The sequence below is a fragment of the Epinephelus fuscoguttatus genome, linkage group LG3 (genome assembly GCF_011397635.1).
Source record: "Epinephelus fuscoguttatus linkage group LG3, E.fuscoguttatus.final_Chr_v1".
In the NCBI taxonomy this organism is placed as follows: domain Eukaryota; kingdom Metazoa; phylum Chordata; class Actinopteri; order Perciformes; family Serranidae; genus Epinephelus; species Epinephelus fuscoguttatus.
Window position 1 is genome coordinate 14,370,459 of NC_064754.1, and position 17,367 is coordinate 14,387,825.

Genomic DNA, 17,367 nt, shown 5'->3' on the forward strand with positions numbered 1-17,367 from the left:
GTTCAACCATTAATAAAAGGTTTTCACACTAGAAACGACCAGATCATGGTTCACTTTGATCTTTGACAACATTCTCTTTTCAGGACATGATTTGGTTGTTTGGTCCTGACTGTGGTCTGCGGGAGATTTACACCTGTAATTTTCGGGTCGTAGCAAACTAAAAAGCCCAAAACTCCAGACCAAATGAGGTAGGTGTGAAAGGGCCCTGAGCAGTATAATGTTGTAGTCCTATGTTAGGTCTGGAGCTGAAATGGTACCCTGGAAAATGAGACAATTTCTGGTAAACACTTAAACAATGAAATCTGAATCTACAAAAAAAGGAAAAACATCTGGAAATACATGCAAAATAATTTGTGTTTATAGAACACATCTGGAGTCTGAACCAGATTAATGAGGCTAATTTAGGACTAAAGACACTCCTACCTCAGAGTTATTGAGAGTTATTGATGAAGCGTCGCACTCTTTCAGCAGGAGAAGAACTTCTCACACATATCAAATATTGAAGCCCCTCTATTATCTGAAATAAAAAATATAATTAGACTCCATATTGAATTTTATCAGTAGTAATTAAATTGAGATACACACTCTCATCCCAACTCAAATACGAACACTTGGCCAGTGGCCCGTCACATCAAAATATGACTAGGTTCCCCTCCCGCGTCAGTTTTAGATCTTCAGGGATGGCATGTCAATTTGCACTCATTGCATACATGTTCTTATTCTTTTTTAAATTCTGTTTTCAGAGCAAATGTACAGTTTCTGTTAATTAAATGTGTACAGTCTTTTTCAAAATAAACTTAAAATGTAGGAAAACGTTCCTTTTTAGTTCTTAAAAAAAGTACGGGGTTAGGCTTAGAAAAAGCTTTATGGTTTGGCTTATAAGTACACTTGTTACTACTGTATTGTAACATTGCATCACATGTCATGTGACATACATCATTAGCATTGTATGCAACACATACTAGCACACTTCATTATTCTTAAAACAACTTGACTGAGTTTTGGCTTTACACAAAACACGTACTGTGGGCACCTAGGTGAAAGTCCGGTGTTTGTTTGACCCATCCCCCTCCCCCCTCGCTATTTATACTTCTGTAGTTGCCCAGACCATCAACAAATGGCACTGCCCATTCATCTGATACTGCCGCTAAAGTGTCTCTGTGCGTTGGTGTCAAACACCAATGGGCCACTGACCCGTCGTCTGTATTTGATAACTTGGGAGTGAGACCACGCTGAGTTGACATATCCTTCATTATGCATTTGTCATCCAACCAGAGGGACATGATTGTGTTTGAATAAGTTTTATTCCACTCTCACTTAGGACCCTCATCATGATCTTTGTGGGGCATGTAAGAGCCATCAAAGTTAGATTCATGACTGTTTAAGTTGCTGTTTGTGACAGAATCATCACAGCTACATTTTCTCCATTACAATAAGGTATAACTTAGTTAGGACATGGGTTTCTGCAGAGACAGCATGCATTCTCCTCTGCATCTCAGCCTTTAATAAGATTATTGTCTTATATGCAGATGATGTGTTACTATATGTGTCAGTACTTAGAAATTGAATCCCAAGACTGATGGACTGCTTGGCCTCATAGGGTAAATTCTCAGGATGTAAAGTAAATGTTGTCAAGCTTTGGCTTTAAATTCACATGATACAGATTTGAGTGGCGTTATCTTTTAGGTGGCCTAGGCGCCATCATACCACATGACTTTCATAAATTATATTAAATGAGAAATTATAGATAAGGTATCCCTGGATCTTGATAGGTGGATGCTGCCACCTCAAACTTTGTCAGGTACAGTAGCACGTGTCAGAATGAACGTGCAGCCTAGTGGTTTTTGTGCCTAAACCTAACCTAACCTGGTGATTGAGTTGGTTATGCGCTGTTGCAATGCTTTAATTTTTCCATTACTATTAATTCAATCTCAGGTAATGTAAAACCAGTGCTGGATGAACAAGGACTGGTTTGAAAATATGGAGTTCAGTGTAAGTAGGTGGAGGTCTGTTTAATGAAATTTTGATGCTGTTTTTTCATTTTTTCCTCTCTCCTCTGTTAAGCTCCTCTCTGTATCAGATCCATTGTCCACTAAGCCCCTTCTGCTGCTCTATTACCACTCTCACAACACATACACCACACACACACACACACACACACACATACACACACACACACACACACACATATACATATACATATATATATATGAACAGAGACGGTTGAGTTGATAGAGGGAGGACAGAAAAAGAGTTAAGGCGTTGAGGTCTGATCTATGGTTCTCTTTTTAGGTCATTAACAGTATGCACAGGAAGGAGAAGAGCTGCATACTGTTAATGACCTAAAAAGAGAACCATAGATCAGACCTCAACGCCTTAACTCTTTTTCTGTCCTCCCTCTATCAACCCAACCTTTGGGCTTTTTAGGTCATTAACAGTATGCACAGGAAGGAGAAGAGCTGCATGTTAATGTCTGACCATTTGTCCTTTCTATTTTTGGCAGTAGATATAAAGTACAACAGAAGACTAGTGTATATCTGCTGTTAGAAGCTGAGCTGGAACATCATCTGACCATGAAATGATTGGCAGTTGGCAGTTATCAAGCCAGATGTCCTGTTGGAGTGGTTTGGATTGTCAGAGGTTCAAGGTCTAGTCCTTGCTCTTGAATATCCAGGGACAGGGAGGAGGGATAACAGAGAAAGTAAGTAAGAGAGGAGGGGCAAGGATGGGAAGCGAGAACGCAAGAATCAAAACCTATAAGAACAAAAACGTGAGATCATAAAGAAGGGGAGGGGAGGGGACATAACAGTGAGAGAGGGGGAGGATTATTTACCGTTTTAAAGGAATAAATAATCTGTATTGTATGAATCTGGCACAGAGAGGGAGGGCATAGAAAGAGACGGAGTGAGAGAGAGGGTTTATGCAGGAGCAGCAGCAGCAGCAGACCAGCAAAGAAGAGCGGGAGAGAAAATTATTTTTTGGAATTGTTTGTTTTTGTTGTGAAGTATTTTTTAAATTCCTGTCGGAAGCAGAGATGCGGCTCTGAGCGAGGACAGAGGGAGCTGCCTGCTTAGGAAATGCCTCGAGGAAAAGATGTAATCTGGAGCTGAAATAGATAGATACAGGTGGGTGAAAGGACAGGCGTGCATGTGTGTGTGTTCTTGTACTTAATACATAGTGAGGACCATGCATTTTAACCCATAGAGAGAGGACATTTTTGAGGACACTTTGGCTGGTTGAGGCCGGTTCAGGTTTTCATTAGGGTAAGGATAAGGGGAGTTGGAGACATTTAGTTATGATGGTTAAGGTTAAGGTAAGGGGCTAGGGAATGCATGATGTCAATGAGAGTTCTCACAAACATAGAAGTACAAGATACAACATAGTGTGTGTGTGTGTGTGTGTGTGTGTGTGTGTGTGTGTGTGTGTGTGTGTGTGTGTGGATGTTAACTGTATTGTATCATCTGACCTGTTCACGGTGATTGTTGTCTCCTGGGAACATGTACATCACACTCACATTTTATATATTTAGCTGTATGTTCTACTGTCTGGTCTTTGATCTTGTGCAGAACATCCAGTGTCTGGATTTAACCTAGTTCCACCCAGCTGAGGTGTATGAGTGTGTGACTGTGTGACACTGACTTGTAAATATTGTCTGCCACTTACTTGTGGAGGCTCTGATTGGCACTAAGTGTTTGCACCCATGTCACAGTTTGGTCAGTATAACCCAGATGAACTACCAATATTGAGGTACAGGGATGTAAACAACAGAATAGGTGCACGCTGAGTGGTCAATCTCAGCCAATTCTAGGATGTCTAAACCACAGAGAAGGTCAGAAAAACACATGGAAGCTGCTAAAACTTACAGAGAAGGACTTTGACAGCTGGAAAGGGTGCAATGTTTTGAAAAGCTATACTTAATATATCCCTACAAGCTGGCTTCTTTATCTTAGAGTGACGACCCAACAATTCTGCCTTTTATTTCAGTATAGCACACTTTTGAAGCTACATTTTAGGAACATTTTACAGAAACTATAGAAATCTTGTACTATTGTAGTAGGCTATGGAATGACATCAGAATCCGATATTCAGCCAAGAATGCAAGAAACAACAGCTTAATATCAATATGCTTGCCTTACATCATTAATTTAATTAAGAGTTGCTGTTATTAATAATTCATCTACCTGATAAGAAACACACAGAACAAACTTGAATGTTGCCAAGATTCATGGAGAGTCAGAAATCCGGGTCAGTTTGGCCAACTCCAACCGCCTCTTTTCCTCAGACACTCTTCTCATTGATTTGCCATAGCTTTTGGCAATCTGTAGTACTCCAAGTGCATTTCCCCATCTGGAAGATTAGCACAGCCAAGAACATGGCAATAAATTAGCAATAATAATCAAAAACAATTGCGAGTTTGGTTCAGTTGATTTGATTATGTTCAGTATCTTCAAAATGCCTGACTTCCAGGTTGATGACGTAGTGTGAATTCGCTGGATTGTCTTTCACTGTAGGTGTGGGGTAATAAGCAGAGGTAATATGAACCTTTCTGGGGCCCAAAGAAAATTTTCACTATATTTTGAGCCTCTTTGTTTTTATCACTAACATAGAGAGCAAAACATGCACCTTGGATCTGCTCTTTGTAGGGCCTACCAATCAGTAAGACAAGTAGAACTGTAGGACTGGGGGACAAGGCCTCTGATTGAAATGTTGTTTGCACCCACATGTTGAAAATCTGTCCTAGTTAGTTTTTATTTGTTTGGCCCTTATCTCAGGCCTCTGCATCCATGACACTGTGACTGTGAATCCAACCATAACTGAGCTAGGTACCCTTACTGTAGTATGTGGGCATCATCCATCATTGTATTGTTAACATGCTAAAACATCCTAAGCAAGTTAGCATGGCTAATTAGAAGCTTGTCAAAACTTAATCAGTGGTGGAATTGAATTAGTGCTACTGGACAGAAATATTGAATACAAAATAGTTTCCATCAATTTCATTCACAGCGGTCACATGACACTGTGTTACATCAGGTCTGTAGTGATGGCAGACGTCAGCTGGGCCAGTGTGTGCCGGGACAGAAGAGGAGCTAGCGTTCTGCTGCTCTTTTGGATTTTCACAGGAGGTAAGTCTTTAACATGTTAATTGTTGTTTGTTTTGTTTTTTTGTTTTTGTCTGTGGTAATTTAGAGAGTCATAGGGTGGAGGTCAGAGGTCAACATTTCTAATTAATCTCTGGGAAATCTTTCTTGTTCATTCCAATTTTTATGCTGTTCACTTGTTATTGTTGTTGTTTGTATCCTGCTCTTTTCAGCCATAAATTCTGTCACACAATTGTCCTATTTGCACCATTTTTCTTAAAAGATCACCTCCAGATTTTACATTCTCACTTGCCCAAACCTGTTCACTTCCATTCTCCACTTGTCTACCAGGTCCCATCGGACTTATTCTCCTGTCTCAGTCTCCTCATTCCTGCAGCTAAAACTACTTTTTATGGCATCAGATCGGTTCATAGACTAACATACACGTTGATACCCGATCCAGCATTTCAGACAGTATTGAAGGCATTTCTGATACTGGTATTGGTTTCAGGACAGCTCTACTAAATAGTCTTTGGGCCAAAATTTTTCTTGACTTTCTAACATGCTTTAATCTCTCACACTTTGATTCTCATTTACTCACAATCTTTAATTTATTATTCCCTCAGTCCCTCCATCCCTTCTGCAGCCCCCTCTCCCCCTCTCCCTGCCGGTGCACATGTCGGTTGTCCCTCCATCCTGGCAGTTCCTCCCACTGTCTCAGGCAGAGCTGGGGCCTCTTTTCTCCAACTCCAGCCCCTTCTCCTTCTCCCAGAGCCTGTTCATGGTGCCCCAGCCTGGCCGGACCCTGAGACCAGGCCTCCAGGCTTCATTTGGCCCTTACTCAGTCACACAGGTAAGAGAAAAAGGAAAGGACAGAGATCTGTGGGTGCCAATGTACGATCATTTTACATGAACTGCTAAAGCTAACTATTTACACATCTCCTTGTTTTTCCACAGCTCATATCAGAGCCTGTCCTCCCTTTCTCTCCCCTTCTGTCCGCCTCCCTCCTCTCAGAGCATGTGGAGACGGAGAGGGATAAGGATGGACAGAAGAGATTCAGGGTGAGGATACTGTTCCACAAGAGGGGCAACACCAACAATCGAGGGACCTGTATCACCCTGCATGCCTTCAAGGAGACAGAGGAACACAAGGCCTCCTGTATCACACAGGTGAAGTCCAGATTCTGAAGCCTGGTCTCCCAGGGCTGTGTCCCTAGTGTCATTACAGTGACGAATGTGTTAGCATCTGTGGCTTTTCACAAACTCCAATATAAACCCATTTGCATCATTATTAGATGCTACTACTGGCAAAGTATAAGGAGCAAGCAAGTCTGCTTAGGGTGGGCAGGAGAGGTGGTGGATAGGTCCAGCAAGTGCAGGAGACCGACATTCAAGACCAACAAACAACATCAGTTGCAGTGTTTATGCCAAAACACGATAAGTAGGGGCAAGATCACATTGATCTTAACTCAGTGTTTTCTCTCTGTCCTTCTCACTTCTTCCCAGCCTCCACTAGGGCTGTGTGTGGTAACTCTGACACTGCCCAATGACTGGTTTGAGGATCAACACACCAACCAGTCACATCAAGATCTGGACAACTGGCACAGTAACATCCACCCTCGTCGTCGGGTGCAGAAGCGGGAACGACAGCGGAGGGGATATCCCCATGGCAACCTTGTCAACCGCCACCATACGACTTCTCCGTCATTAAGGTAAAGTCTAAAGATTTAATGTTTATTCATTTATTAGTCCACTCATTCATTTCAGTCAGTCAACTCAATGGATTATTATATGACAGTAGAAAATGTACAGAATTAATATTTGGTGTTTTGGCTCTGACCTCGACACTCCCTACAAGGAAGTGACACTTGGTGAAGGAGTGGTTTTCCATATGCTGTATGAATATTAGCAGCAGTAACAGCATGTGATTTCATCAGTGGCAGCATAGCTTCAGTGTGAACAATGTGGCAGCAGGCATGCAGTAAGAGAGTGACAGGGCACTAACTGCATAAAGAGGTATTTCACTGCTGGTCTTTTCATGAATATGGGCTCTCTGTGCAAACACTTTTGAAATTGGTGCTATATAATAAAAAAAACTGGAAAAGGTAGAAGAGGTAGAAAACCTAAAACTACCAGAATGCACTGCACAGCTCCGAACCAATAAACACTCCAGCTGGCAACGTAATGTGAGCTTGTATGGTTGCCAGCTGGTAAAAAAACAATCTCATATTACAGATAAAATATAGATTAAAATATGTTTCTAAAAATGGGCGGCACGGTGATGTGGTGGTTAGCACTCTCACCTCACAGCAAGAGGGTTGCCGGTTTGATCCCGGGCATGGGAGCCCTTCTGTGCGGAGTTTGCATGTCCTCCCCGTGTCAGCGTGGGTTCTCTCTGGGCACTCCGGCTCTCTCCACAGTCCAAAGACATGCAGATTGGGGACTAGATTAATTGATAACTCTGAATTGTCCGTAGGTGTGAATGTGAGCGTGAATGGTTGTCTGTCTCTATGTGTCAGCCCTGCAATAGTCTGGCGACCTGTCCAGGATGTACCCTGCCTCTCGCCCGATGTCAGCTGGGATAGGCTCCAGCCTCCCCGCGACCCTCAAGAGGATGAAGCTGTTAGAAGATGAATGAATGAATGAATGTTTCTAAAAATATTTAAAACGAGAAATAGGCAATGCAGTGATAGAATCTTAGTTCATATTTGACCGGCACTGCTTAATTTAACTGTTTGATCTGAGTAATTTCAACCTCCATTTCCACAATTCAGGAAAAAGTATAGTGCTTATTTCCCATTCACAAACTCTCACATTACAGCTAAACAGGGCACTACGATATGATTCTGAAAACATTTTAGGTGAGAAATAGGCAATACAGCACCAGAATTTTGGTTTTTAGTTGATCAGCACTGATTAGTTTGAGAGAGATCATCCTCAATACACTTTGTGTCCATTCTGGCAGGTGAACAGAAATGAGGAAGTAAGAACAGAAATCTTTGGTTTGAGCAACAGCCCAAGAGCCTCCTAAAGCACAGGTGGCCTTTATTAGGTTGAAACAAGCAATTTGCAACAAGTTTGTGCAGTCAAGAGAGTTTGCTGATTCCAACTTGGAACAATCATGTGCACAAACCTCACAGTAAAAAGTTAGAGTTTGAAATAAGGACATGAAAGTGTTGCATGAAGCCTGTAATGTTTAGGCAGGAGGAAGAGGTCTGATTATAACAGGAAAACTGAGCATGGACAGGTGTGTTTGAAGCAGTTCTCTTGGATTCCTTTTTCCTCTATGGGTTGTGGATGATCATGATCATTTAATCAGTTGCCTATGTGAAAGATAAATTTATGCCTTCATTCAGATACCATGCAGGTGTTGATGGCGACACCCAGGGGTATGTCCCATGGGCCCTCAGATACCGACGGATTCCCATGAGAAACCAAATACAGCTTTACTACTCCTCCTCCGACACAGTGGCCGACCTAATGCTGACACCACCACGGTATGTCACAGAGAATATGGGAACATGTAGAGAGACTCTTTTCAGTTTTCAGTTATTTCATTGCTGCCCAGCAATTAATTTCTGCCTGTCATTCTCCTACATCTGCTGATCTCCTCGTACCATCCACCAAGATGTGTGGAGGACAGAGCGGCTCAGTCCCAGAGGCAGCTCATCCATATCAAAGCAGTGGCACTGAAGGAGAAGCAGGATGAGAGAGAGCACAGCAGGACCAAAGAAGAAGAGACCTGTTTGAACGGGCAGGGGGAGGAGGAGCTTAGCCTGGACCCCCATGTCATGATTCGCTATTACAGAGGTCCGGTCCTCATAGGACAGCCAATCAAAGTGTCGGTGAATCTGAGAGCCAACTTCAGTGCTGAGTTTGTCGTTATAAGGTAAACACAAAATGATTCATTCTGTGTCACTAAATGCCAACACACTCTTGTAGTTTCGCATTAAGAATCTGTCTGTGCCTTCAGGCTGAAGGTGAAGAAGGGCTTAGTGTCAATGGTGGCCCAAAGAACTCTGACCTCTGACTTGTGGTCAGTGACCCTGGAGAAAAGCCAAGGCGCCAAACATGACGTGGTGTCCATCGTCTGCCACAAGCACAGCACACCCAAGCACGCATACAAGTAGGTCATGAGTTTGACTCCACCTCAGTTCAGTGCGTCGGTGAACCATTACACTCAAAAAATGCGGACAGGCAAAGGGGCATAGTATCTTTAGCCAATCCTGTGATAACTGAAAACAACACCCGTAACCATAGTGACAGCACTTACACATTAAAACATAGAAAAAAGCAAAAAGCAATAGCAAGCAGAATTATTTTAGCACATTTTACCTCTCAGGTAACCAGATACCATTTCCAACACTTCTGACATTTGATGTTGGGGGCAGCCAATTTCTTTAAAGGTGGGATAGGCAGTTTCATTTTGGTGTCATATTAATATATATACATATAAACATTAGCATATTGTAATTCAAATGATCTGAGACAAAACTAGACTTCTGCACCTCCTCTTGGCTCATGACTTTAACAGTTCTGGTTTGGATTTAAAGAACTTATATACTGATGTATTAAAGTTGTAAAGTTGAATACACTGGCTGCTGCTCAGTCTCAGCTATCTGTCGTCCTGTAGTCCCACTTCACTCCAGCAGGTGGTGTGTCTGTCAGTCGACGGCCTGAGGCAGAGCTTCGGTGTTGCCATGACTGTCTCTGCCAGCTGGTGGGTGGAGTTCTCCGGGCGAAGTAACCACCTATCACCACATGGGGCAGCAGTGAGCATCTTCTCATTTGCCGATCGACAGATCTTTGGCATCGCTCCCATCACAGAGGTACTTCATCAATTTGAGATCATTAAAGATCAATCCAATCAATCTGTTTAAACATTTTTTTCTGATCCTCTATCCTCAGAGTAACACCATCATCAACACAGCCATACTGACCAACCAGCCGGTGTCACTTCCTGTCATTGTGCTGGCCATAAACCAAGATGGGAAGGTGTCAGACGTCACCTCTGCAGTCACGTGCCACTCAACCAACGAGAACACTGTCAAGGTGAGACAAAAGACCAGCCTAAAATAAACAAAAAACATATACAGTACAGGCCAAAAGTTTGGACACACCTTCTCATTCAATGCGTTTTCTTTATTTTCATGACTATTTACATTGTAGATTCTCACTGAAGGCATCAAAACTATGAATGAACACATGTGGAGTTATGTACTTAACAAAAAAAGGTGAAATAACTGAAAACATGTTTTATATTCTAGTTTCTTCAAAATAGCCACCCTTTGCTCTGATTACTGCTTTGCACACTCTTGGCATTCTCTCGATGAGCTTCAAGAGGTAGTCACCTGAAATGGTTTTCCAACAGTCTTGAAGGAGTTCCCAGAGGTGTTTAGCACTTGTTGGCCCCTTTGCCTTCACTCTGCGGTCCAGCTCATCCCAAACCATCTCGATTGGGTTCAGGTCCGGTGACTGTGGAGGCCAGGTCATCTGCCGCAGCACTCCATCACTCTCCTTCTTGGTCAAATAGCCCTTACACAGCCTGGAGGTGTGTTTGGGGTCATTGTCCTGTTGAAAAATAAATGATCGTCCAACTAAACGCAAACCGGATGGGATGGCATGTCGCTGCAGGATGCTGTGGTAGCCATGCTGGTTCAGTGTGCCTTCAATTTTGAATAAATCCCCAACAGCGTCACCAGCAAAACACCCCCACACCATCACACCTCCTCCTCCATGCTTCACAGTGGGAACCAGGCATGTGGAAAACATCCGTTCACCTTTTCTGCGTCTCACAAAGACACGGCGGTTGGAACCAAAGATCTCAAATTTGGACTCATCAGACCAAAGCACAGATTTCCACTGGTCTAATGTCCATTCCTTGTGTTTCTTGGCCCAAACAAATCTCTTCTGCTTGTTGCCTCTCCTTAGCAGTGGTTTCCTAGCAGCTATTTGACCATGAAGGCCTGATTCGCGCAGTCTCCTCTTAACAGTTGTTCTAGAGATGGGTCTGCTGCTAGAACTCTGTGTGGCATTCATCTGGTCTCTGATCTGAGCTGCTGTTAACTTGCGATTTCTGAGGCTGGTGACTCGGATGAGCTTATCCTCAGAAGCAGAGGTGACTCTTGGTCTTCCTTTCCTGGGTCAGTCCTCATGTGTGCCAGTTTCGTTGTAGTGCTTGATGGTTTTTGCGACTCCCCTTGGGGACACATTTAAAGTTTTTGCAATTTTCCGGACTGACTGACCTTCATTTCTTAAAGTAATGATGGCCACTCGTTTTTCTTTAGTTAGCTGATTGGTTCTTGCCATAATATGAATTTTAACAGTTGTCCAATAGGGCTGTCGCCTGTGTATTAACCTGACTTCTGCACAACACAACTGATGATCCCAACCCCATTGATAAAGCAAGAAATTCCACTAATTAACCCTGATAAGGCACACCTGTGAAGTGGAAACCATTTCAGGTGGCTACCTCTTGAAGCTCATCGAGAGAATGCCAAGAGTGTGCAAAGCAGTAATCAGAGCAAAGAGTGGCGATTTTGAAGAAACTAGAATATAAAACATGTTTTCAGTTATTTCACCTTTTTTTGTTAAGTACATAACTCCACGTGTTCATTCATAGTTTTGATGCCTTCAGTGAGAATCTACAATGTAAATAGTCATGAAAATAAAGAAAACGCATTGAATGAGAAGGTGTGTCCAAACTTTTGGCCTGTACTGTATGCTTGTTAATTATGTTGCCCAGCTTCAGAAGGATAACATGATTTTTGTCCACACGATTTTACCAACAAAAAAACCTTTTCTGCTAAGCTGCTAAGTGGATCTTGAAGACTGAAATTTTTTCTCAGATGCCTTTTTACAAGGTTAGAATGAACTAGCGTTCAACGTCAGCTCAGCTTAACACAGATTGGAATCTTCTCCACGTGTCTTCTGTCTGTCTCCATCATGACCACAGGTGTCCAGCGACTGCTCAACCCTCTGTGTGGACGGCAGTGAGTCAGGGCTGGGTGATACCTGTGCAGTGGTGGAGTTTCAGCTGGGTGCGCTCTATGGCTCTGTGTGTGTGGAAGTGTGGGCTCCTTCAGTGCCCCTGCGAGTGTCCTTGGCAGACCCCATTCTCAACGTCATCGATGGCTGGAACCACTTCACAAAGAAAGGGTAGGAGACAGCCCTAAGGTGTCTTCACTGTGATTTATTTAGCTTCTTTATAAGCTTTTTTCTACATGCTTCACTGGACACAAACATTACCACGAAGTTCTCTTTAGTCCCAGTGTATCCTTTAAGTATGTAATTAAATCAGTCAATGTCAAGCATTCTCTGGCCCAAAAAAGGAAAAATCACTTGTTTTTGTAACTTTTCAACAAAGAGGGTCCAAATGAGCAAATGGATATATAGGAGCAACCATGATGTTAAACTTTATGGACTATAGTTTTAGCTAAAGCTGGAACAATGACTACGTTTACATGCACTTTTATTCTGAATATTCCAAATATTCTGAGTTTGACATAGGTTATGTAAACACCATACTCCAATTGGATATTCCAAATTAGGCCTTTTTCCAATTAAAATATGTGGGATATATCGGTATTATTTGGGGTTCAAGAATACTCTTTGGACATGTATACATGCCATTTGGAAAACGCATCTCACCGGGGGCCTTTACCACAATTTGTGATATACAGCCTCTTTCCTGTTTTCGGTCACCTCTGTGCGTTGTCGTGGATGCATTGTAAATGAACCAACTAGCCAACAGTTTGCAAGGCTGAGGTAGAGATACATGCCCCAAAGAAAAACCCACATTACTTATAGAAACACACCCACTTTTAAACATTACCAAAGACTTGGATATCAGTAGGTTTTTGGATACATGCAAATATCGCACCACAGACCCTTTCAAAAAGGTATTTGAAGGAATAAAATGAGGCTGTTTGCACGGTTGAACAATCCTATTTTGATCCAAAAAAGCAAAATGATAAGCAATTTCAGCCATTCCACACTTTTCTATAATATTGATGATAAACAACATGTTAAATCACATTAATTGGAGAATGCACAGCTGCATGTAAACGAGAATGTTGGTGGAATATTTATTTTCATCAGTCATGTAAACAGCTTCGGAGAATTTTTATTTTTTTTTGGAATAGGGGCAAAAACTGCAATATTCTGCGCATGTAAACATAGTTTTAAGAAAGTATTTCATTAAATCTGTTGTTTACATCCATGTTTACAAGCTTGCAGTCTTCTCTCCTGTCTTCATTGGAGCATTGCTGCAAAACTTGGTGCATTACCATCACCTGTAGTTCAGAAGTTTATGTCGCCCATGCGTATGTGCACATGCACAAGAGACAAAGTGGGGAACCACTCGTAGAAAAATTGCTCCATTGTGCCACTAGAGGTCAGAAACTCCACAGGAAACATTTCAGTCCTGTTGAAGCTGTGAGCTCCGAGATCTGAGGTTACTATTCATTACATAAGGGTTGGTAACACAAGCATGATCCTGTACATCTATGTATTGTCTCACAGACACTCAGAAATATGTTAAGGCCATCAGTTTCTAATGTGTGTCCTGTCTCTTCAGGTGTGTGCCAGTGTATCAGCGCTCATCAGTCCAGGTCCTGACTCAGTTCACTGCTCAGGACTCTCAGAGCAGAACCACGCACCTCCTGGGCTCATCTGATTGGTTTGTGGACGTTACAGAGCTGGTCCGTAACTGGCTGAGAGTAGAGGACCCTCGAGTGGCTTCCCTCGGCAACCACAATGACCTGATTGGTTTACGACCAGGAAAGACATCACTTCATGTGGGTGATAACTGTACATCAGTTCAGTTCTTCATTTACTGAGCATCGTCATCATCATCATCATCATCATCATCACCTGTTGTCTCTCTCTGTCAGGTTGTCTCTGAGCAGTGGGATGGCGTGCTTGGCAGATGTGACGTCACTGTGACCTCTGAGCCTGTTACCCCCGGGGACCTTTCTGTGCAGGTGGTTAGCGGCCTCGGCATGTCCCTCACAGCTAGCCCCACCCACCCTTCCATCGTCACGACAACAGTCACAGCATACAACATCCTGTACAACCATCACCAGGTGAGAGAGACGCAGTAAATGATGTGGGAACACAAATTCAACATTGTAAAGGCACCTTAAGTTCTTAAGTAAAGCAAGTATTCAAATAAAAGCATTGTGTTGTGACAAATTTACCGTCAGCTGATGGTTGAAAATAACTGGTTTATTTCTTTATTTAAAGTAAAGTAACAAAGTAATAACCCTGTTGTGTTCCTCCAGGAGGCTTCCATCAGCGTCTGGCTCCAGTTCAGTGACGATACTGCCTCGCTCCTCTCCTCCTTCAACGACCTTCCCTTTTTCCTGCGTCTCTCCTCATTGGCTGAGTCTGTGGTTGTGGTGGCGCCCGGCCCCAGCCAACGCATCTTTGCTCAGGGCGATGGTGGCGGGCCTTTACTGCGTGCAGAACTTTTGGTTTCAACCTGCGCTGACCAGCCAGTCACCTCCAACTCTATCAGTGAAGGCGACAGAGATTGGACGGACACTGGAGGAGAAGGAGGAGCAGGCGGGACCAGAAGGCTGGCGAAAGGATCCGGTTGGATAAGAGTTAACCTCGACCTGGGCTACCTGCAGCCAGAAGGGGACGAGGATGAGGAGGGTGGGAAGTTTGAGTTTGACTTTTCAGACACACTGGTTGAGTCAGATAGTGACGTCTATGCATCGAACTTTGATGAGGAGGAGAATGAGAATGTAAGCAGTGACTACTATGACAAAATAAATGGGAAGAGAAACTGGAACGAGGTGGGCAACGGAGGGATGGTGAGTCAGAACAATCTGGAAAGAGCCGTGCTGATGCCAAGTCAGGAGGAGGGCACTGTGTACTTCTCCCCAAGCCAGGAGATAGAAGGAGAGAGGATGGAGGAGGATGTGGAAGGGCAGGGAGCTCGAGAGCTGGAGGTGGGTGTGGGTGCTATCCTCTCACTGCTCTGTCTTTCTGCTATCCTCTTCCTGGCAAACTGTCTGCCCTGCGCCCTGCGAGACAGAAGGAGGACAAAGATGGAGGAGGAGGAGATGGGAGGTCTAGAAGAAGGTACGAAGGAAGAAGAGGTGGAGGAGAAGAAGAAAGAGGTAGAGGACAAGGACGCAGACCAGAGGAAGAAGGCAGAAGCTGAAGACAATATAAAGCAGCAGAATGAGGTGGACAATAAAGAAGTAGAGATCATTTGCTGATACATTCGCAGGCTGAATTCACAAGGACCATGAAGGGATTATTGTGACAACATGCCATCACCCTGTTTATCACAATATAACACTACCAGATGAACAACAGCATCGCTGTCATAGACAGTTTACAGTGTGAACTATGCTCAACCTTTATGTTACCCACAGTGGAGCCATGACTTTATTCACGCTGTTGGAAAATGTTGTTGCATTTCTGCAAGTGATGCAACACTATTTGATGTGGCTGCTATGTGTTGCACTTTCATCTGTACATTTCATTTCATATCTTCAGAGCCAAGCTCAGGAAGCAGCAGATAATGTGTGTGATCTGGATTCTGGGTTCCATCAGTTTGTCCTTTTCTGCCATGAGTTTATGTGACTGTGTTTCTTGGAGCTGCCATGGAGGAGGGATGCTTGTCTCAATGATAACAGCTTTTATTTTCAATTTCCTAAATCTGCACATTTTACACACCTTTTTAAATCTCTGTGGCACAGACCAGGGGCCAAGTTCACCAGACATCTTAAAGGAATACTCTACCTGCAGGAAAGACTATTTGTATACCAGTTACTCAGGCTGTTCTCATGCACTGTTTGTAAATGTTCCTTTAAAAATGAATGCCCGCAAATTTGTACTTATCCTACAATATAATGATCCAGTAATTCATGTATATACCACGTATTTGGGAAGGTTGCAGTCACATGATAAATGAGCTGACGGAAGAATGAATGAATGAAGAAGACAGCAGGCTTGTCATGAGGAAGATTGGGGTGGTGGATGGGTCCTAAAATACAAGACTTTACCCTGGGGCTCTCCCCAGGACACCGATGTTCAGAACTGTATGAACTTTGAGTCCGTTAAAGGTACATTGACACCATGTTTCTTTTCCTAAACCTAACCACAGAAACTTGCTCCTTCTGGAGGTAGTGTAATTTGTCATTGATTTGTCATTATCAACCACTTTGCTTATTAACAGCAGGATCTCAACCCAGGCATAAATCAGACCATGTAAATGAGCCATATTCCTTAATTTATCCGTTCTCCACACATTCAAACATACATTTCACATTAAAACAGTGTTAAGTTTCATTTTATAACATTTCATGTGAGCAATATAAGTCATGTTTTAATATGTTTCATGATATAACAAGATAAAAAGTATATCTTGTCATAACATGGAAAACATCTTGTCACAACAATAAACTTTCACACTATAATGTGATACTGATATGATTTTCTTTTTCTGGCATGGCAGCAAATTTGGTGTGGAGACATATATATCTTATCTCTTGCTGCTCCTCATTTTAAATATGGTTCTTTCTGTGCCATAGTTCTTTCTTGCTGCAGTTGTGTGTGCCTTCCACCTCCCCATCACCACCTAGTCTTTACGGATTCATCAGCCTCATTCTCCTCAGCAGTCAGCAGCCTCAGAGTCATCAGCTGCCACCACCACCACCAGTGTCTTGACTTCATGGGGGGATTTATGGTGCGTTCATTTTGTCCTCGGAGGTCAGAAATTCCCAGTTCCCCGTCAAAAGTTTAAACTCAAACACACCCTGAAATCAGATTTCCAACTTGGAAACTCGGAGCAACCGCATCGACCCCGACTTACGTATTCAAGATGGCTGCCGGTCACAGTGAGTAAACACTCTGCTAAAGTACTGTTTATAGCAATTTTATCTTATTTGTTTTACATTAGGTCAGCCTCATCTGCGGCGTTCATCAGTTGGAGTGCATGATGGTTTTGAAGCTGTCTATACTCCGAAAGTGCAAGGGCAACAAAGGCTTCTTGCGGGCGTCCATGTTTTTTGTCCACCATTGCCATCTAGAATGCAAAAACTGTTGTCAACTCGGAGGTGACGTCATTCCCACTTCCAACTTTATCCTGCTGCCGCTCAGATCTTTACTTAATTCTTTTGTCTCTCTGGAATGAACTACGCTGGCTGATGCAAAAATGCAGTTGGCCCTATCGAGAGTCCATGTTTGGTTTGTCTGGGCTACTGTAGAAACAACATGGTGGACTCCATGGAAGAGGACACAATCTGTATGTAGATGAGTTCTTGGCATT

General features: G+C 43.0%; 1 protein-coding gene across 1 annotated transcript; it reads left to right on the top strand.

Annotated features, from left to right (window-relative positions):
- Positions 1-2,826: 2,826 nt before the first annotated feature.
- Positions 2,827-16,495, top strand: tmem132a (transmembrane protein 132A). The gene is made up of 14 exons (XM_049572775.1): positions 2,827-3,125; positions 5,032-5,123; positions 5,705-5,931; positions 6,036-6,248; positions 6,585-6,790; positions 8,435-8,575; positions 8,707-8,967; positions 9,052-9,204; positions 9,712-9,907; positions 9,987-10,130; positions 12,034-12,236; positions 13,657-13,876; positions 13,973-14,164; positions 14,363-16,495. Exons 2-14 carry the CDS (start codon positions 5,042-5,044, stop codon positions 15,308-15,310), a joined length of 3,186 nt encoding a protein of 1,061 aa, XP_049428732.1. The 5' UTR covers positions 2,827-3,125; positions 5,032-5,041; the 3' UTR covers positions 15,311-16,495.
- Positions 16,496-17,367: the final 872 nt, after the last annotated feature.